Below are 20,692 nucleotides of genomic sequence, written 5' to 3'. Positions count from 1 at the left end.
ATTGTGAGCACCTGGGGCTTTGTGGGATGTATAGGAGTTCAGTTGTGATGTAGGGAGGGAAAGGCAGCATTGGTAACTGAACAACTGCTTAGGCAAAAGACTTTAGCTTTTCAGTAAATGCAAAGTGTGAATAGTCAAGGGCCAGATCTTGGGGTGGATGTGTGTGTAGGGGTGGGGTGGGTGGGTTGCTGTGGAATTCCAGTTTGATTAGCAGCCAAGAAGTTGCTTGGGTGAACGCGTGGACTAACTGAGGCACTAGGAGGACTAGGGATGGGCTCGAGGTCACATGGCAGTTGAACCCAGGCATCTTGACTCTCAGTTCCGGGCTCTCTCCACCTCAGACATCATTAGCAATATTGCCTGGTGAGACCCATGCTCTGGGGGTCCCGGGTCTCGGCGACCCCAGCGCAAAAGGACTACATTTCCCAGCCTGCCACGACGGGCGCGCCTGCGCGCAGCGGCCAGTGATGGAGCGCTGACTGGGGGCGCGGCAGCGGCGGCGAGGGCTCGGCGGGCCATTGGCTCCCGGCAGTGGCAAAGGCAGCCTGGGGACTAGAAGGGCGAGTAGGACCCGCAGGCCTGGCAGGAGAAGACCTGGGTTGCAGCCATGGAGCACCAGAAGGTAAGACCGAGGCGGGGCGAGGCGGGGCCCGCAGCGAGGGTGGACGATGGAAGAGGACCAGGTGATGCCGCAGCGCCCTCCCCGCACCCCTCTCAGCTGCTCTGCGGCCGAAGCCCCTCCCCGCCGTAACCCCGCCCGGATCTAGCCCCCATTCTGGATGCAGCCCCCGACCCTCGCCGCGACCCCACATCATCTTGGCCTGGGTTCAGGCGCATCCCCTCCATGTTCCCCTCGCCCGCCCAGTATCCCAGACCCAGCCTTGACTCCATCCCCTATGCCTTCCACTGGGACTGCGGACCAGGTGTCCCGGCCCCCGCCCCACCCTGGAGGACGCCCCGTCAGCTCAGCACAGGTGACCCCATTGATCTTGCCCCGCCTGGAAAAGGACCCATCCAAGGCCTGGGTAGGGCCCCAGGCCCCAGTAGGATCCTCCCACGCCGCCTCTTTCCGTCCCGGCATCCCCGACCCCAGGCCTCCGGGCCCTTCTCCACTTACCAGGTCTTCCTCATCCCCTTCCTCAGGTACCTCCTTTCTCCTTGTTAATCCCACCTCCCAGCATAGCCCCTTCCCCAGAAGACCCCGCGTTCTGCAGGCATCCTTTTCCTCTGGAGTTTCTTTCCCCAAGCTAGCCCCTCACCCCAGGTCACGCCCCGCCCTCAGAATATAGGTACCTGGTTAAAGGCATTGTGCTCAGGCAGACCTGGCTGGGCCCCAGGGTCTGTCCTTTCCAAGACGCTCTCTTGGAGCCTCAGTTTCCTCCCCTGTGAAATGGACGTGCTCACAGAGCCCACCTGCTCTGTGAGGAATGTAGGGCCAGAGCTCCGCCCAGGTCCTGCCGGTGGCAGGTGCCCAAGCTCATTGGCAGGGTAGCCCCCACATGCCCTCCCTGGATCCCTGGAGGGCAGAACAGGGAGCCTCAGGTCAGGGGTCCCAGCCAGGCAGGTTGGGGGGCTTCCCTGTGTGTGTGTGTGTGCTTCCCTGGGGCAGGAGGCTCTGCGGAAGATCATCACGACGCTGGCTGTGAAGAATGAAGAGATTCAGAGTTTCATTTACTCCCTCAAGCAGATGCTGCTGAATGTGGAGGTGAGGAAGGCAGCCCCCAGGAGGGAGGTGGGGAGGGGCAGCCAGAGGGGCTAACCTGATGCTGATGTCCACGGGACTCTGGGCTCGGCTGCCACATCCAGGCCTGTTTCCCCATCTGAGCACTGGTTTGCCAGTCCTGGCCGTTCTGACCCCATGACGTCTCTCCAAGGCAAACTCGGCCAAGGTGCAGGAGGACCTGGAAGTGGAGTTCCAGTCCCTCTTTTCCCTCCTGGAGGAGCTGAAGGAGGGCATGCTTATGAAAATAAAGCAGGACCGTGCCAGCCGCACCTATGAGCTGCAGGTATGGGGGGCAGGCTCTCTCCAACCCCTGCCCAGGTGCCATCCCCCACTGGACCCCTCACACCCAGCAGAGCCCAGCCGGCGTCAGTGTCTTCCTCCAGACTTGCTCTTCCTCCTGTGCCCCTTCCCAGAGATGCCCCCATGTGTCCCCAGTGTCCAGAGCCAGACCCTCCAGGGGTGCTGGCCTCACCTCCTCTTTTCCCTGGGCTCTTCCCAGCCCCTTCCTTGGCCTCCTGCTCTTCCCCTTAATCCCCCCTCCCACCCCCCCCACCCCTCCTTTACACGGCCCTGCCCCGACATCTGGCTATTCCTCCCCTCCCATCCTCACCCAGCGCTTCTAATTCCTCAGCCCTACCCCCTGGTCCCCCAGATCTGACGGCATCACTCCTTACCTGATCCCCCCCCATGGCTCCCATGGGGTCTCAGATTGCAAGCTGGGGTCTCTGGGGCTGCATTAGAACCTCCTGAGCAACTTCCTGACAGCCCAGATTCCCATCCCCAGGGAATGTAGCGCCCTGGGCTCAGGTGGGGCCGGGCGTGTGTGATCCCCAGGTGATTCTGATGCCTGTCAGCAGAGAGGCCCAACCTCCCCCTAGCCTCTGTCTCCCACCTGGAGTTGGAGAAGGGCATGGGACCCGGGGGCCCGCAGGCAGTGGGGGTCCCTGGGAGGGTTTGATGCGGTGGGGTGAGGTGTCTCTTCCCTCGGTGCCATGAACCTGTAGAACCAGCTGGCTGCCTGCACACGAGCCCTGGAGAGCTCCGAGGAGCTTCTGGAGACGGCCAACCAGACCTTGCAGGCCACAGACAGCGAAGACTTTCCTCAGGTGGGCACTTCAGAAGCCAGACTGCTAGGGCTGCCGGATACAACATGGAACACCCAGATACATTTGCGCTTCAGATCAACCACAAGTCGTTTTTTAGAATAAGAGAATAAGTGTGGCCCATGAAACATTTAGTCTAAGTATGTCCCAAAGATCACCTGGGACATACGTACACTAAAAAAAATGTATTTGTGGTCGATCAAAAATTCAAATTTAACAACGAATAATTTTTCAGTATGAGCATATCCCGTGCAAACATTTGGTGTAAGTATTTCCCACGTGCTACGTGGACATATTTATGCTAAAATACTTATTCATTATTTATTTGAAATCCAGATTTAACAACGAATAGTTTCTTAGCAACACACTGCAAGCGGTATCTCGTATGTCTGAAATATTGGATGGGACCTACTTATACTAAAGAAATCATTTATTGTTCATCTGAAATTCAAACTTAACTTGGCATCCTGTATCTTTATTTGCTAAGCTAACCGACCGTATGTCCTGGGCACTGGCCAGAAGGCAGAGGTTGGAGTGGGAGCCTGTCTTTGCCCCCCGCCCCTTCGGGGCGCGCTGGGGGCTCTGCCTCAGGGCTGGGCACCTGCCCACCAGCCAGCCGGCTGGGCATCGTCTTCCTGTCTGCATTGTGGCTTTCTAATCCAGTGCACAGAACTCTGTGGATTTTATTCTGTTCCTCTTTCTAGGCTGCCAAGCAAATCAAAGATGGGTAAGATGCTGGGATCTGGCACCCACGCCAGTGCCCCACCCCGGGTGTGAAGGTGGGGACGCCCAGGTGAGGGTCCCTCGGCCCAGAGCCCTGGACCAGAACAGGGGGGAGGGGGATCCCTACGCACACCTCAGAGGACTAGGCCTGGGCGTCCACCTCCTTCCCTGCAGTGTGCAGGCTGCTTCCACCTCCTTCCCTGCAGTGTGACAATGGCCCCTGCCTTCCGGCTGTCACTGAAAGCCAAGGTCAGCGACAACATGAGTCACCTCATGGTGGACTTTGCACAGGAGCGGAGGATGCTGCAGGCACTCACGTTCCTGCCTGGTGAGAGGAAAACTCGCTGGAGGGTCAAGATTACAGGGAAATAGCCAGGAGTCTGGGGGGTCCCTGAGGCAACGCCTGGAGTAAGGATGACAACCATTTGTGGAACCCCCAGGAGGCCCTGCTCCAGGGGTGGAGCCCTGGGGATGCCCACCCCCAGTGGGTGGAGCCACGGGGGAAGCCACAACCCTGGCTAGTGCCACAAGGAGGCCTCACCCCTGGGTGGAGCCCCGAGGAAGCCCCATCCTGTTACCGAGCCCTGAAAAAAGCCTCACCTATCAGGTGGAGTCCCATGAAGGCTGCACCCCCAACTGGTAGAGCTCTGGAAACGTTCTGTCTCCAAATAGTGGAATCCAGAGAAGGTCTAGACATTTGTTGGTTGAACTCAGAGAAAGCTCTTCTCCATTCCCTACCCTTTGGTGAAGCCCCAAGGAAGCCCCAGAATCCAGAGGGGTTCCCCCAACCCTGGGATCCTGAGGAGACCCCACCCCGAAGAAGGTCTGTGTGTGGGCGGGGTTACAGCAGGGCCTGGCCCTGCAGGCCCAGTACCCTAACCCCACCCCATCCTCTGCCCTGGGCAGTGCCTAGCGCCCCCGTGATCGACCTGGCCGAGTCCCTGGTAGCCGACAACTGTGTAACCCTGGTGTGGCGCATGCCGGATGAGGACAACAAGATTGACCACTATGTGCTGGAGTATCGGCGGACCAACTTTGACGGCCCGCCCCGCCTCAAGGAGGACCACCCCTGGATGGTCATCGAGGGCATTCGGCAGATGGAACACACCCTGACCGGTAAGGGCAGCTCCGGGCTCCCGTTTCTGCATCCATCAGCCGGGGCTCGTGGATGATCCTCAGGGCTCACGGGGTGAGGACAGCCTGGCTGGGCTGACTGGGAGTAGCAGAAGTAATAAGGAAAACACTGCTGGCGGCCTCCACGCCGTGTATTGAGGGCTTCCTCTGCGCTAAGCATTTTACCCACATGTAATGGGCATGCTTATTATCGCCATTTTACAGACGAGTGAACCGAGGCATAGGGAGAGAGGGCATCCTCCATCCCTGTCATCTCTCTGACCCAGCGTTCATTCATTCATTCATTCTAATTTACTGAGTGCCTGCAGGGTACCAGGCACTGTCCTTGCAGTAGTGAGCAAAGTGGGTGAAACCCCCCCCTCTCCTGGAGCTGGTGTTCTGGGGGTCACCGCCCCACAATATGGGGGTCTCCTTGGCAGTTATAAGAAAGCAGAAAGCCAGGGGGAATCCATCCGGCTGGTAGGGGAGGGTCTGCAGGAGGGTAAAGTCAGGGGTCCCTAATGAGTTAAGAGGCCATCCTGAGCCAGAGGAAACCCTCACGGGCGGGGAGAGTCTCGCTGACAAGCTAACTAACACCCCAGCACTTGGACTGTAATCAGTCTGTTCCTTGTCTGTAATTAGCATGCATGGGTGATAACGAGTATGCCAATTGCAGGAAAGAAAAGCCACCGGCAGACCAGAGGGCCTGAGCTCTTGGTTTATCCTTTGCATGGGAATCAAAATAAACACATCCCATTTTTCCCCCAATCTTTTTTTATTGTGGGAAAAGACACATAAGGTAAAATTCGCCTTCTTAATCATTCTTAGTATACAGATCAGTTATTCAGTCCATTCATAATGTTGTGCCAGCACCATCCCCACCATCCATCTCCAGAACTTTTCATCTTGTGAAAGTGAAACTCTGTCCCCATTAAACACTAACTTCCATTCCCTTACCCCCAGCCCTTGGCACCCAGCATGCTACGTCCTCTCCCTGATTGTTAGTACTCATAAGCACCTAACATAGGTGGAATCACACAGAATTTGTCCTTTGGTGTCTGACTTATGTCGCTGAGCATCATGTCCTCAGCGTTCATTCACCTTGTAACGTGTGTCAGAGTCTCCTTCCTTTTTAAGGCTGAATAATATTCCACTGTATGGCTAGACCTCGCTTCCTCCAGTAGTGGCAACTTACATAACTAGGGTCCAAGACCAGGACCAGGACGCTGGCCTGGGTGCACTCCGCAGTGCTGACTCACTTTTCACTAGTTTTACACGCATTCATTCACGTGTGTAATCCCGTAGGCAGTTTTATCCCATGTGTAAATTCATGTAACCACCACCCCAATCAAGGTGTAGATCTTCTCTACCATAGGCTTCCTGATGCATCCCTTTTACCCCTCTGGCCTTTTCCAAAATTCCTTGTGAGTGAATTCCTCAGGGCAGGAAGTTGAATCCCTCACAAAGACCTGCGATATTGATCATGAGGAATTCACTCACCTGTGTGAATAGCCTGTGTGATTATTTGCAGTCCACCTACTATCTCGTTGATTGCTTGAGAGACAGGAAGGTTTGGGTTAAATGCTTGTAACTGACATTCCTTGACTCATCTCATCGGCACACAGAACCCTGCTCAGTGTGGGGAATGCGACTGCTGGTTCGCAGAGTGGGTGGTGGTCTTAGCTCTGGGGCAGTAGGTGGCGCTAATGAGCAAACCACAGACTTCTCAGAGAAGGGATCCAAAGAAGGGTGAGGCAGTCTGGGTGGGCACCTGGAGGAGGTAACAGCCAGACTGAGGGCCAAAGGAGAAGGGGGGAGAGCAGCCTCCAGGCAGAGGAACAGCCTGATCAAGGGCTCAGAGGCCAGAACACCGAGCCTTTATGCCTGGATCTAGTTAAGTTTGCAGAGGGAATACCTGTGGGGAGAGGGGAGAGGAGGAATGGGGACTTTACACTGAGGGCAGGGAGAGCTATGGGAGGGTTCAAAGCAAGAGGTGCTGAGTGTTGCTGGAGAGGCCCAGAGAATGAGCATCCTGCAGGGAACACTTGAGGCAACCGGATGTGTGGTCTGAGCTAGAGGTGGGGCTATGGGTGCTGTGGGTGGACAGGTGGTGCCTGAAGGGCGAGAAGGGGACAGTGAGTAAAGTGAGATGAGCAGGGGTCCCAGACGGAGCCACCTGGACACTGAAGGGTACAGAGGAGCCTGCAAAGAAGACCAAGGCCGGGGAGGGTATAGCTCCAGTGGTAGAGCGCGTGCTTAGTGTGCACGAGGTCCTGGGTTCAGTCCCCAGTACCTCCTCTAAAAATAAATGAGTAAACCTAATTACCCCCCTCAAACAATTTAAAAAAAAAAAAAAAAAGACCAAGGGGGAGCAATCAAAGGGGGCAGCTAGGAGAGAGCAATGCCTTGGCGCCTAACTTCCATGAAGGAAGGAGTGCTCAGCCAGGAAATCCTGCAACATGGGACTAACAAGGCCAGAGGAGGAAGATGGAGTGAGGCAGCCGAGGGTGGGGTGTGGACAGCTATCCAAAGAGGTTTAGCTTGAGGGGGAAGACAGATTGATTGTTGCCTTTATTTTTTTAAGATTAGAAGAAATTAATAAGGAAAAAGGACAGAAAGGGAGGGTGGGATCTATCCTAGTAGCAGGGAAAATCTTTAAGGAATCAGGCATGGCTAGATCCAGGGGCTCAAGCAAATGACTCGCTCAGCTCTGTTCCACACACTTACCGGCTCGAGGGGCTGCGTTCTCAAGGAGGCTTGCCAATGCACTGGCAAATTTTCCCAGGATGAGCTTCCTCCTAGCTGGCCAGCCCAGGGGAAAGGGGGACTCTGTTGGCTCTAATACCAGCCAGAGTCCCAGGGCAGATTCTGATTGGCCAGTGTGGGTCATGTGCTTTTCCCTGGATCAATGGCTGTGACTGGGCCATAGGGCATCCTGATTGGCCAGCCTGGGTTGGGGGCAGAGCCAAGTCATCCATAGCCCCTCAGATAAATGAGATCAAGGATGGTTTCTCAGGGGTAAGATGTCATTTGCAAGGTGCTCCTTAGAATGAGGGGCAGTGGGATTACTGTGGGACACAGGGGGCCTCTAATCTATTGCTCAAAGTGAACAGAATGTTGTTAAGATCCCTCTGTTGCCTTGTAGGTCTCAAGTTTGACATGAAATACATGAATTTCCGTGTGAAGGCCTGTAATAAGGCAGTTTCAGGCGAGTTCTCCGAGCCAGTGACCCTGGAGACACCAGGTGACTGGCTCCCATCCCTACCCCGGCTGTGACTCCATAACCCCTTACTCTCAGGGCCCCAGGGACTGCTGTCTAATGAGAATCTTCTATTCAGGGTTCTGTGGCCCTTTTTGCCCTGGTTGCCAGGAAGCTCAGTGCTCAGTCTACAGTTGATTCCTTAGCCTGAGTGTCTGGCATAAACTTGGTATTGTCCTTTGGTTTTGCAGTTAATTTATGTAGTTGATTCCATTATACCTGGATGGTTTTCACACACACACACACTCACTCACTCTGTCTCACTCACTCTCTTTTCCAAAAAATAGCTAACTGCTCTATAGAATTGGGAATGGAATGTCAGTAGTGAAGATAGATTACTTAGCCTCCCAGAGTGACACATTTGTGTGTCCAGATAGGAAGTCCTTCTGCAGTCTAGCTTAACTCTGTCATGCTGTAGCCCAGCCCCTTTCCTGGGATTAATCCCCAGTGGATGTGTAGGGCAGCACAGTGGTTTGAAAAAGATTTCAGACCTGGGAGACCTTTAGGCAGCAAGCCCTTGGCCTTCACTCCTCTGGCTACATGTTCTGCCCCCTCCACTCTTCCTCATCTCATTGCCTGGTGTCTTTCTGCCTATTGTCTCCATATCTGTCTCTGAGCCTTTGTCTGTTGGTCTCTTTGTCTCTCTCTGTCTCTTAGTCTCTGTTTCTTTGTCTCTTTCTGTTCTCTTTCTTCTCTCTTTGTTCCTGTCATGGCCTGTCTTGGTCACTGTCTGTCTCTCTCTGTCTCTGTGTCTCCGGGTTTCCCCATCTCTGTGACTCCCGCGTCTGCCTGGCCCCAGCGTTCATGTTCCGCCTGGATGCGTCCACATCCCACCAGAACCTGCGGGTGGATGATCTCTCCGTGGAATGGGACGCCATGGGCGGGAAGGTGCAGGATATCAAAGCTCGCGAGAAAGATGGCAAGGGGCGGACGGCGTCTCCCGTCAACTCCCCAGCCAGGTAGCCTGCCCCCTCCCCTCCCTGAGTCTCTGGTGGAGGAGATCAAGCTGGACATGGACACACAGAGCCCAGTGTGGTCAAGGCTGGGGTGGAGGGAGGGACACAGAGCTGGGCGAGCCCAAAGAGTGAATGAAAGGAGGGGAGACTTTGAAATGGGTTTTGACAGTTGAATAGGAGTTTTGCTGATGAGGAAGGGCACAGGCATGTTCTGACATGAGAGGCCCAGTGTATGAAAAGAACCACATACTGTCAAGGAATGATGAAAAGTCCGTGGTGGCTGGGGTGGGCCAGGGAGCCCTCCTATGGGGAGGTGAGTTCTGAATTGAGCCTTCCCCCTCCCTGTCACCCACAGAGGTACTCCATCTCCCAAGAGGATGCCCTCGGGTCGTGGGGGACGGGATCGCTTCACAGCTGAGTCCTACACGGTACTGGGTAAGGAGAGGAGGAGGGAGAACTCTGGGCAGGGCCCTGATGGCGGGTGATGGGAGAGAATTCCTTTGGTTGGGGAAACCAAGGCAGCTAACAAAGATTCTGTGGGAATGGTCCCAATAATGTGTTACTGTGTCACTGGGGGAGTGGGCAGATTGGGGGATGAGGGATTACTGGGGGGAACCAAAGCATATGGATGCTGTGGACTGGGGAGTGGCTGGGCTCTGGAGGGGGGATTTCCCAGGGTCTGTGGAGTAGCTGAGACTTGGGGAGTAGCTGAAAATCAGGGAGCAGCTGGGACTTGGGGAGTAGCTGGAAAGAACAGTTGCCTTTGAGCAGCTGGGTTTATGGAGGAGCTGAAGAAAGACGGGGGCTCCAGGAGGTGGCTTAGGGTGTGTGGAAGAGCCAGAAAGAGTCACTGAGTCTAAGCGGAGAGAAGGACTAGGATTAGAGGAATGGTTAGCACCGCAGGAGTGACCGGACCCTGTGAAGGAGAAGCTGGAGTCCAAGGAGGGGCTGAAGTTTAGAGGGAATCACCAGCGTCCAGAAGAAAAGCTTGAAAAAGAGGCTGGGGTGTGTGAGGAAGCCAGTGTGGTCTGTAACATATGGCAGGTGTGGGTGGAGGATGACGAAGTTGAGGAGTAGCTGGTTTTTAGGGATAAATGAACACCTGAAGAGATGTTAAGGTTCTCTAGAGGGTCTGGATTTTCTTGGAAGCATCTGGGATTGGAGCAAGTTGGGGTCTGGGGAAAAAGCAGGGAATGGTGTGGGGGAGCCTGCAGAGTGGCCAAGAGTCAAGAGGGAGATATCTCACCCATCTGACCCCCAGGAGGAGCCCGGACTCGTGGTTGGGAGCAGCAGGCCTAGAGAAGAAATGTACATGGGGACCTGTCCTGTGTCTTGGGGGGAGCTGAGGTCTTAGATGGAGATGAGCTGCCGTCTGGTGGGGCAGGAGTGTGCGGAGAAGCTGCAGCTCAGGAGTAGCTGGATCAGGGAGTAGCTGAGGTGGCCAGAATCTGGATCTGGACTCCAGGGAGGATGTGGACCTCGGGATAAGCTAAGGGTCTGGAAGAACCTGACCTCCACCAGGAGCTGTGGGTGTGGGTAGAACCTAGATTCAGAAAGCAAAAGGAAGGGGAGTATCTCAGCATCCTGGGGAGTATCTGGACTGCAGAAGGACTGACTCCCCGGAGGCCTGCGGGATTATGTGGAGTCGGACAGGAGCAAGGTTTGGGGATTATCTAATCTCTGGGAAGGACTGAGGACAGAGGAGTATCTGAACATGGAGGAAGTTTCTAAGGCCTGGAAGTATCTGGAAGGACTAGCTCAGACTTATAGAGAATCCGAAAGGACTAGTTGAGGCTTGGGGAGTATCTGGACTTGATGAGTATCTGGTGGGAGCTGATGGAGCCTGGGAGACACCTGGAGGCACTAGCTATGGTCTGGCTGCCCCTTTCTGGAAGGGCACCTAGGACCCGATTCTACCCAGTCCCCCCGCCCACCTGTCCCACCCGACAGGGGACACGCTGATTGATGGCGGGGAGCATTACTGGGAGGTGCGCTACGAGCCGGACAGCAAGGCGTTTGGCGTGGGGGTGGCCTACCGCAGCCTGGGCCGCTTCGAGCAGCTGGGCAAGACGGCCGCGTCCTGGTGCCTGTACGTCAACAACTGGCTGCAGGTCAGCTTCACTGCCAAGCACGGCAACAAGGCCAAGGTGCTGGACGCCCCCGTGCCCGACTGCCTGGGCGTGCACTGCGACTTCCACCAAGGTGACCCCCAAGCACCCCCCCAGCCCGTCCAGCCGCCTTGTCCACTGTCTCCCTGCCCAGACCCCTCTTACTGGTCCCCCTGTCACTCTCGCCCTCCACCCCAGGCCTCCTGTCCTTCTACAACGCCCGCACCAAACAGCTGCTGCACACCTTCAAGGCCAAGTTCACACAGCCACTGCTGCCGGCTTTCACGGTGAGGCCTCCTCTGCGGCCCAGAGATAAGAGGGGGTGGCGTGAGTGCTGGCCTCACTGCTGAGCCTCTCGGGTCCCCTCCCTGTCCCTCAGGTGTGGTGTGGCAGCTTCCACGTGACGACAGGCCTGCAGGTCCCCAGCTCTGTGCACTGCCTGCAGAAGCGGGGCAGTGCCACCAGCAGCTCCAACACCAGCCTCACCTAGGCCCCCAGACCGCTCACCAGCTGGGCTGATTTGTGGGGGGCTGCCTCCAGGCCTTGGCTGTTTCAGCCGGGCACCCTCCTCTCACTTGCTGCTTGGAGCCTTAACTCCTGATGGAGGTCACCAATGGGGAGCGGGCCCTGGGGTGGGCCCTTCTCCCCACCTCACCTCCTAATAAAGGTCAAACACTGGCCAGGCTGCGCTGCTGGTTCTTTGGGACTGGGTGGCCCTGGGTGTGCCCGGCCCTCTCTGGACCTCAGCTTTCTTGGCTGTAAAGCGGGCTTTTCTTGCAGGGTCAGGTGGCAGGTTTTGCTGAGCTGAAGACCACTGGGACTGAGTGGGGCCAGCTGTGGCCAGCCATCTGCCGGACCCCCTCACTGCCCCACCAAGCCAAGCCAAGCCACATACATGGGTCCTGGGGTCTCTGGAGCTTTAATTCTGGGAGGAGGGGTCTGCCTGACTGATGTGTCATGCTTGGAGGTTGGCCTGCTGGTCCCCAGTGCGCGCAGCTGCGTGCTCCAGCGCCCGCCTCCTTTGCAGTTTCTCTTCCAGCTCTGCTGTCACACCTGCCAACCCTGGGATGGAGGGTGGGTACCCAAGGCCTCAGTGGCGCCAGGGGTCCCCAGTCCAGGCTCTCTCCCCTTACATGCACCCAGGACCACTGCAGAATTTTCAGGGCCCAGCACAAAACGAAAGTGTGTTCAGTGGGCATGAAGCATTTCAAGACAAACACAGCAGAGCATTAACCCAAGAGTGTCCAGAGTGTGGCTCCCATTTGTAAAGCCCACCCTGCACTGACCCCTTACCTGTTGTAGGGGAGAAAACCTGTGCTGAGCTGACTGCCAGCTTCTTCGCCAGGCCACTGTTGAGGCCTTTGGGCTCTGAGAAGAAGGCAGATGAAAGCTGAGGCTGGCCCTCCCTCCACTGGATGGGGGAGGGGCTGGGAGGAGGGACCCCCTACCTGGTTTGGGCATAACAGGTGTCTTTGGAGGCTTGGCCTGAAACTTGGCCAACTTCCTGGGCTTCTGGACAACTGGCCGACTAGGGGAAGGCACTGCGTGGACAAAGATATGGTGTGTCACATCCAGTTGTTAGCCTGTTTCCTGTCCCCAACTCTCAGCCACCCCTGGTCCCCCACCCACCGTCCCCGTTCACGTAGTTGGCAGCAGGGTCATCTCCAATGGGGATCACATAGTTCTCATCCTGGTTTGGTAGTGGGGGCAGCTTGTTGTGGCTGGACACAGGCGTGATGGATGCAGGAGGCAGCTGCTTGGGGAGTGCAGGACCTGGTGGGAAACTGTGGTCACTGTCGGGGCCCATGTGGTACAGGGACAACTCAGGGTGGGTCTGTGTGCTTCTGTGAATGGGGATGTGTGTGTGCACACCCAGACACAGGCATGCGTCCCTGTGTGTGAGTGTCTGTGCACATGCCCGTTTATGAATCTGTATGTTTGTGTCTGTAGCATCAATGTGTACACTGGGTGAATTTGCAGAAGTTGAATGCATGTAAAGGTTTTCTACACATGCACCTAACCGTGTGTATACATGAATGACACCACGTGGGTACTGAGGTATGGCTTGGGTGCTTGTCGGTATTTGTGTGTACACGTGTGTCTATAAAGCTCTGAATTTGTGCTCGTGAATGGAATGTCTGCATTTGTGTGCCCACACGTGGTTTTGGCTTGCTCAAGGTATATATATATGTGCTACATGGAACTGAAATTGTGTGACGCCCCTGCTCATGCATGTGTGGAGCCATTGTCTGCATAGGAGCTGATTATGCAGGTGGACACAGTTCGTGTTTGTGAGTGAGGCATGTGTGTACCTACATATGTGACCATCATGCACATGGGCTCTGTAACATCTGCCCAGCCCAGAGGGGACCCTGCTGCTCATGCCACAGACCTTTCCAGTCTCTTCCTCTTGCTTCATATGCTGAACCACCTCCCACCCCAATTTCCCAACTCTACCTACTGAAATCCTTTGAAAACTTCAGGGAACACCCCCTCCTGCACAAAGACTTCCCCCTACTCTGCCCTGCCCCCTCTTCTCCCCATCTTCAGGTGCTGTCCCTGCTCCAACCCCAGGTTCAACCCCAGGGGGCTGGGAGTGTCTGTGCCCAGCCATGTCCACCCCCTCCAAAACCTGGAAGCCCCTACAGGGCACTTTCTGGGTAATTTCTGGGTCCCTGCAACTCAGGGTACAGGCCTGGGCACAGGCAGAGCCACGAGAGTCCTAAGTCTCTACTCTGCCCTGGCAGCGGCCGCGGGAAGGGGGCGTCACCTGGGCAGATGGCCGAGGGCGCCACCCACACACTCTCGCCATTCTCTTTATCGGCCTCCACGTAGCCTGGAACAGAGAGGGTGGCCTGGAGAAGGTACGGTGGCAGGGGGCTGACCCAGGGGTGTCCCCGTCCAGGAATGGGGCGGGAGAGGCGCGGACTGGGCCCCCGAGTTCCCTGATGCTGTACCCACCTATCACTTTCTCGTAGTCCTCATCCAGCAGGAAGGGCACCAGCGCCTGTTTGGTGTGCGACACGAAATAGTTGACTACTGCGTCTAGTGAGGCACAGGAGAACTGGGGGCAGATAGGAGGTGCAGTCAGGGCCTGAGGGGAAGGGGCGCAGGTCCCGCCACTGCCCTTCTCGGGACCCCGGCCCAACGCTCACCGGCTGCTCCACGTCGATCACGTACTTGGGGCCCTCGCACTTCACCTTGTAGTGCCGGACTACCGGAGTCCTGCGAGGGCAGTGGCCTGGCTGAGGACAGGGAAGAGCCCGCCCCTCGCCGTGGCCCCGCACCTACGGAGGGCCTAACCCCACCTCCTGCTCCCCACCACACTGACCACTCCCCGTCCTGGCGTGGCTCTCTGTGGGGGATCAGGCTCTCGACTGACTCCACCTGCACGAAAGACCCTGCCCCTGGTCCTGGCACTGCGCCCCACCACCCGGCCCCAGGACCATGCCCCAAAGGAGTTCACCCCGGGGAGGCCTCGCCCCCGTCCTGGCTCCGCCCCTAGGCTCTGACTCCACCCTTGGCTTGGCCCCGCCCCTAACTCTCAGCTCGCCCCCGCGTCCGACGGCCCCCCAACCCCGGCTCCGGAGCCACGCATGCGCACCCGTTGAGCGCCTGGCGAGTGGTGACCGACACGCCACCAGAGCCGTCCCCGCTGGGCCGCAGCAGCAGGTTCCCGCACTCCGGGTAGCGCTCCAGGAGCAGTTGCGCCTCCAGCCGGCTCACCTTCAAGAAGCACCTGGGGCGGGCCGCGTCACTCACCAGGAAAGGCCCCGCCCCCAGGGGCACAGCCACGCCCTCCCTTCGTAACCCCGCCTCGAGAAAACAGCCACGCCCCTGAACGTAACACGCCGCGTCTCCGGGTACCCAGCCACGCCCACTCGTCCACAATCTCGCTCTTAGAGACGCTGCCTCGCACCTCAGGCCCAGGCTGTGCCTCGGGAGACTCAGGGCTGTCCTCCAGGTACAGAGTCCAACACTCAGAGACCCAGACCCGCCTCCCAGGCACCTAAACCCGTCCCTGGAAAACATGTCCCGCCCCTAGACACCCAGTAGGGCTCACAGCAGTGAGACCTAACCCCCGCCCCTGCCCGGATGCAGCCTTGTACTCAACGCAACACCCAATGCCTGGAGACCTCACTCACTGTCCACCCTCAGCCCCAAGCTTTCCAGTCCGCCGCCATCCTGGAGACCCTGGTCCACTTACGAGGGCATCTCGAGCGCACGGCGTGCCTCCTCTTTGGCCAGGGCCTCGGTCATCATGTACAGGTGTCCGGGAAGTAGGGTCAGGTTGAATGGGACACGGAGCTGAGGGGTGATTGGGGCGTCAGGGAACGGGCGGCTGTGCCCATGTCACAGAGGGGCAAACAGAGGCCAGAGTGTGGATGGAGCTAGGATGGAAACTCAGGTTTGGGGCTCCAGAGCTTCCTCACACCTCAAGTGCAAAGAGGGCTTAAAGAGGATGCGCAGAGAGACGGGTGCTGGGGAGGAGTCGGGGGCAGATGCTAGAATGCAGGGTCTCAAATTCAACAGCTTGCAGGGGTCAGGCAGGGAACAAATGAGTAAAATAGAAATCAGGAATATTGACTAAAACTCCTGGTTTTTAAGTGATAGCAGCTAACTTTTAAATTTATAGCACTTTGTTGGCAGGCAAAACAAAAGACATTTATGGGCTACATCTGGCTCATAGGCCTCCAGTTTGAGACCAGTGTGCTATACTCAAGAGGTTTTTTGGGGGAAGGATGGAAACACAAAGGAGGATTTCTGAGCAGGCCTAGTGGGGAATGGGAGAGAGGGGGCTGAGGGCAGCCACTCACCTCCACCACCGTCACGATGAAGCCTTTCCACATCTCCCGAGACTCCACACTCTCTACCTGGGGAGGGAAAGAAAAAGATTCCACGTTGATGAGCGTCTGTCTATTCATCTGTGAAGCTGGAATGAGGAATGAGTCCCTGTTTCCAAGGGCTGTTTTGAAGATTAAATGAGTTAGAACAGATTCATTTAGGATGACGTCTGGATATAAATCCTTAGTAATACAGGGTATTATTATTCTTTAATGTTATTATATCAACATTTTTATACATGTATAAATCAGATGATGTATCTCCTATGCTTAAAACCCTCCCTTGATTCCTGCCTCCCTCAGGATATCAGTCCAGGTCCTCCCTGTGCCCCACAAGGCCCTGCATGACCTGCCCTGTCCCCTCCCTGCCCTCCTCTCCTCCCTCTCTCTGCCTCACTCACTCTGTTCCAGCCACATGGACCTCCTCGCTGTTCCTCCAACACACCAGGCACAGTCCTGCCTCAGGGCCTTTGTACATGCTGTTTCCTCTGCTGAAGAGCTGTTTCAGAGATATCTACACTGCTGGCTCCCTTACCTCCTTCAGGCCTTCAATACCGCCTTTCCTGATCATACCTCTTAACATTGCAATCCTGACCCCCCATCCCCTTTCCCCAGTACTCGTCTCCCTAGCATCTACCACCAATCTGACACTCCATATATTTTACACATTTACAGTAAGGATTTTTAATCGTTTTATTCACTGCTGTGCAACTAGAAGGGTGTCTGGCACATAGTAGGTGCTCAATAAAATTAGCTGAAAGATAGAGTATGACAGTGATGATCCTTTTGGATCAGATCTTGTTCTGGGCACTGTACATGTATTATGCCATTTTTCAGTTGGGGAAACTGAGGCTCAGTGACCTACCCAGTGTCACCAACCCAGTAGTAGACTACAACACCATGCTAGTGTGTGTTGATGGTAGGTGTAACAGGGAGGGAGGGTCTCCCACCAGCCCTACCTAGAGACCTACCTTGAACTTGATCTCCTGGTTCCGCAGGACCAAGCAGAAGTGGGTGCCAGGGTCTTGGGAGCTCCCCCAGGGAGCCTCATCTCTGAGCTTCACAAACACTCTTAGGTCTAGCTTCTCCACGTACTGGGGGCACAGAAGCCAGGGTCTGAGCACTACACCTGTGGTCCCTCAGGCCTCCTGACTTGAACACACCACCCGCACCCTCTGCTTGGTCCCTGGGGTCAAGGGTGGACCAGCTCTTGAGCCTTCATTTCCATTCTTACCTGGGAGTCCCGATTACTATTGTAGAAATAAAGAGTCAGGCCCTGGAGGCCTGCCCAGAACTTCTTGTAATCCTGTGGACAAGAGGTGGAGAAAGAGAAGGAAGTGAGGTGGCAAAGCTGGGTAGCTCTATTATACTCTGCCTCAGGACCTTTGCACTGGCTGTTTGCTCTGCCTGAATACTCTTCTAGATTTTTACATAGTTTCCTTCATCACCTGCTTTGGCTCTTTGAACAATTGTTGCCTTCTCAGGGAGGCCCTCTCCATCCATGGCCCAGCTTCTGGGGATCTGTTATTCTCCAAGAAAGGACCAAAGGGAATCTACGAAGGAGGGAGTTCTAGGAGTGATTAGAACTAACTCACTTTACGGTGCTCCATGCGTCCATCCACCCACCCACACATACATACAAATATCCCCCATCCCTTTATGCCATAAATATTTAGTGGCATCTCCTAGGTGCCAGGCATTGGGCGAGGTGCTGAGTCTACAGTAAGATCCTAGGATTTTTTTTCACAAGATATTCCCTAAGCACCTATTCTGCACCCAGCTCTGTTGCAGGCAAAATAATAAATGGGACATGGCATCTGTTGCTAAACAGATAATGTGTCAGAAGGATAGAGAAAGCACAGATACTAAAATTGTCCAGAGAAGAGAAATTAGTACCCTCAGGGAGGGACAGACCCTGGGCCGAGATCACAGAGGAGGAGAGAGGCCCTCCGACTGGGAGATCTGGGAAGACTTCCTGAAAGAGGAGTTACTTTGATTAGTCCATAGTGATAATGAGGGTAGCTTTTACACTGACAGTGATCATCCATCCAGCAATCCACCTATCAATCCATCCATCCTTTCATCCACTTATGTCCCCACCCACCCATCCATCTATTTATCTACAGGCATGCCTCATTTTATTGCACTTCACAGATACTGCTTTTTTTTTTTTTTTAACAAATTGAAGGTTTGTGGCTACCCTGCATTAAACAAGTCTATCAACAAAATTTTTCCAAGAGCATTATTTTTAAATTAAGGTATGTACATAGTTTTTCTCTTTTTTTAGACTTAATACTATCACACATTGAATAGGCTCGGTATAGTGTCAAGATCACCTTTACATGCACGAGGGAACCAAACAATTTATATGACTCACTTTATTGCTGAGAAGGAAAAGCCGGGCTGGGCTAACAAGATAACTCATAAATCTAAGTGCAACAAGTGTCGGTTTACTGATCTAAGTTCTGCTGGGCTAACTCGTAAATCTAAGTTAGTAGGTGTCGGTTTGCTGATTCCCTGTTCATGTTTTTTGCCAGCCAGCTGGATTTTCAAAGAGACATATCTGGCCTTGAAATGTTGGTTTGCTGCCTTCCTGCCTCTACTTTTGTGATAATGATGCTGCTAAAGCTGTTCCATGCCTATTGGCCGAATACCCCAAGCTTGTAATTAACCCCATAAAACCTCATGCACACGTCTTGGAGATGCTCAGAGCTTTGGAGCAGAAGCCCCTCTGAGCCCGCTGGCGTAATAAATCTGAGTACTCCAACCCTCCAAGTGGTGCTCGTTCCTTGGCTGGCCTGTCATTTCCATAACATTGCAATATTCACTTTTTTTTCATTGCATTTCATCTTTTAAAATTTTATTCTATTGAGTTATAGTCAGTTTACAATGTTGTGTCAATTTTCAACGTGAGCACAATTTTTCAGTTATACATGAACATACATATATTCATTGTCGCGTTCTCTTTCACCGTGAGCTAACACAAGATCTTGTATATATTTCCCTGTGCTATATAGTATAATCTTGTTTATCTATTCTATATATACCTGTCAGTATCTACAAATTTCGAATTCCCAGTCTGTCCCTTCCCACCCACCTCCCTTACAATATACACTTTTTTGTGGTGGTCTGGAACCAAACCTTCAGTGTCTCCAAAGTATACCTGTATTTACCCAACCATTCACCTATCTGTCCACCCATAGATACATCCTAGATACAGACATACATTTAACTAACATTTACTGAATACCTGCTATGTGCCAACCACTGGGAATAGAGCAAAAAGTGATTAAACTCAGCACGGTCAGACCTGCTTCGTCAGGCTCCAGCTTGTGCCATGGCACAAGTTATTTAAGCTCTCTGTGCCTCAGTTTCCCCACCTAGGAAATGGTAATGATAATGGTACCTGCCTCAGAGGCTGTTGTGAGAATTGGGTGAGTTAACACATGCAAAGTGCCAGTGCTCCCACTGAGTCAGCTCCTGGGCATGCTAAGAGCTACTCCCCTCCTGAAACAGTGACTGTGTTCTTCTTCAACCCATTTTATAATGGGGAAAACTGAGGAACAAAGTTGCAGAATCACTGATACATGGCCTGGGCATTGGGAAGGCGTGGAGCAGGGATGTTGACCTGGGTCTCGCACTCTGGGATCTCACGCTCTTTCTTAACCCTGTGGTCTCCTGCCTCTGAGTGCTTTCTAGGCTAGGGAGGACTTGGAGGCAAGGAGGCAGAAGGAAAGGACGAAGAAACTGCCCTGGCAAAGGCAGGGGAAAGCCTGGTTGGTTTGGGTCCTAGTAGGAGAGATGGGACCTAAGTGGGAACCGAGAGGCTGGGGTTTATTCTCACACACAGTCACAGACACACACACACAGACACACACACACACACACACACACACACACACAGGCACACAGGCACACACACACACACACACACACTGGGCCCCTGGCCAGTATCTGGTCCTGTGCAATGTAGCCCCCACCCCCTCAACTCTCACTGTCCACACCTGCAATCTGTGCCACCCTTGACCTCTGTGGCTGAGGTTCACAGACAAAACTCTGGGCTGGGGGAGGAGGGAGGCATGGGAATCAGAAGGCTCTCCATTTCCTGGAGGAAGAACCTGATCCTATTTGTATCCGAGAGACAGAAAGATTGAGACCAAGAGAGACAGATGGAGCCAGGCAGGGAGAGACACAGAAAGAGAGAGAGACGAGGGACAGAATCTTCCCCAGCTAACCCCCCAATCTGTGCCCTGCCCTACCCAGCACCCACCCCACCCTCCTTGGCTGGCTAGGGAGGTCTAGGCTCAGAGAGGTGCCGCACCTGCCCGGGTGGCCCAGCAGTGACAGCTCCCTGGCCTGTCTTACCCGGTCTCGGGGTCCCTTCTTTTCCAGAAAGCTCTCGTAGTAGTGTGAGGGCTGGATGCTCTTGGGCTTGGGGAGCCGGGGTGGGCTCAGGGCTGAGGCCATGGCAGGCCTGGGTCTTTGGTCCGGCCTCTCCCTCCAGTGGGCGCACCAGCTGAGCCAGGAAGCTGAGAAACAGGTTCCAGGGGAATTTCCTCTCTTCTGTCAGCTCCCGAGCTCCCTCCCCTGCCAGCACTGGGCGGCGGCTGGGCTGGGGCAGGACCTGCCCAGGGATCCCAGGGAAATCCCGGCCTCTTAGGTCCCTGAAGGAGGTCAGGAAAGGCTGGCTGGAGTAAGGGAATGGAGGAGAGCCTTTCAGTGCCAGGCGGGGGTGGGTGGGGGGCAGCCGGGGCACCAGAGGGGGACCTGCTTAAGCAAAGGCCTGAAAGGGAGAAAGGAAGGACTCTGGTGCCAGAGTGGCGAGGGGATGTGACCAGAGAGTGACACAAGTTCCAGGAGGCC

At 54.9% G+C, this 20,692-nt stretch overlaps 2 protein-coding genes across 4 annotated transcripts; one reads left to right on the top strand and one right to left on the bottom strand.

The window, feature by feature from the left end:
• The first annotated feature begins 240 nt into the window (after positions 1–240).
• FSD1 (fibronectin type III and SPRY domain containing 1) lies at positions 241–11,520 on the top strand. The gene is made up of 13 exons (XM_074351069.1): positions 241–622; positions 1,610–1,705; positions 1,875–2,006; positions 2,728–2,829; positions 3,531–3,553; positions 3,756–3,877; positions 4,456–4,665; positions 7,808–7,906; positions 8,721–8,880; positions 9,233–9,312; positions 10,828–11,079; positions 11,184–11,272; positions 11,365–11,520. The coding sequence occupies exons 1-13, from the start codon at positions 608–610 to the stop codon at positions 11,473–11,475; spliced, it is 1,491 nt and encodes a 496-aa protein (XP_074207170.1). The 5' UTR covers positions 241–607; the 3' UTR covers positions 11,476–11,520.
• A 365-nt stretch (positions 11,521–11,885) lies between these two features.
• Positions 11,886–20,422, bottom strand: STAP2 (signal transducing adaptor family member 2). 3 transcript variants are annotated; one of them, XM_010966722.3, is made up of 13 exons: positions 20,195–20,419; positions 17,064–17,135; positions 16,801–16,923; positions 15,803–15,859; positions 15,193–15,293; positions 14,590–14,724; positions 14,141–14,210; positions 13,947–14,049; positions 13,756–13,821; positions 12,615–12,758; positions 12,434–12,526; positions 12,279–12,353; positions 11,886–12,047 (listed from the first exon to the last, which is right to left on the bottom strand). In XM_010966722.3, the coding sequence occupies exons 1-13, from the start codon at positions 20,294–20,296 to the stop codon at positions 11,941–11,943; spliced, it is 1,248 nt and encodes a 415-aa protein (XP_010965024.2). In that variant the 5' UTR covers positions 20,297–20,419; the 3' UTR covers positions 11,886–11,940. The 3 variants fall into 3 exon arrangements, with proteins under 3 accessions (XP_010965024.2, XP_010965025.2, XP_010965026.2); XM_010966723.3 differs by lacking the exon at positions 13,756–13,821 and having other exon boundaries at positions 20,195–20,422; XM_010966724.3 differs by lacking the exon at positions 16,801–16,923 and having other exon boundaries at positions 20,195–20,420.
• Positions 20,423–20,692: the final 270 nt, after the last annotated feature.

Source organism: Camelus bactrianus, chromosome 22 (genome assembly GCF_048773025.1).
Source record: "Camelus bactrianus isolate YW-2024 breed Bactrian camel chromosome 22, ASM4877302v1, whole genome shotgun sequence".
Taxonomy (NCBI): Eukaryota; Metazoa; Chordata; class Mammalia; order Artiodactyla; family Camelidae; genus Camelus; species Camelus bactrianus.
Note: the sequence above shows the minus strand (reverse complement) of the source record. Positions and strands in the feature narration are given on the sequence as shown.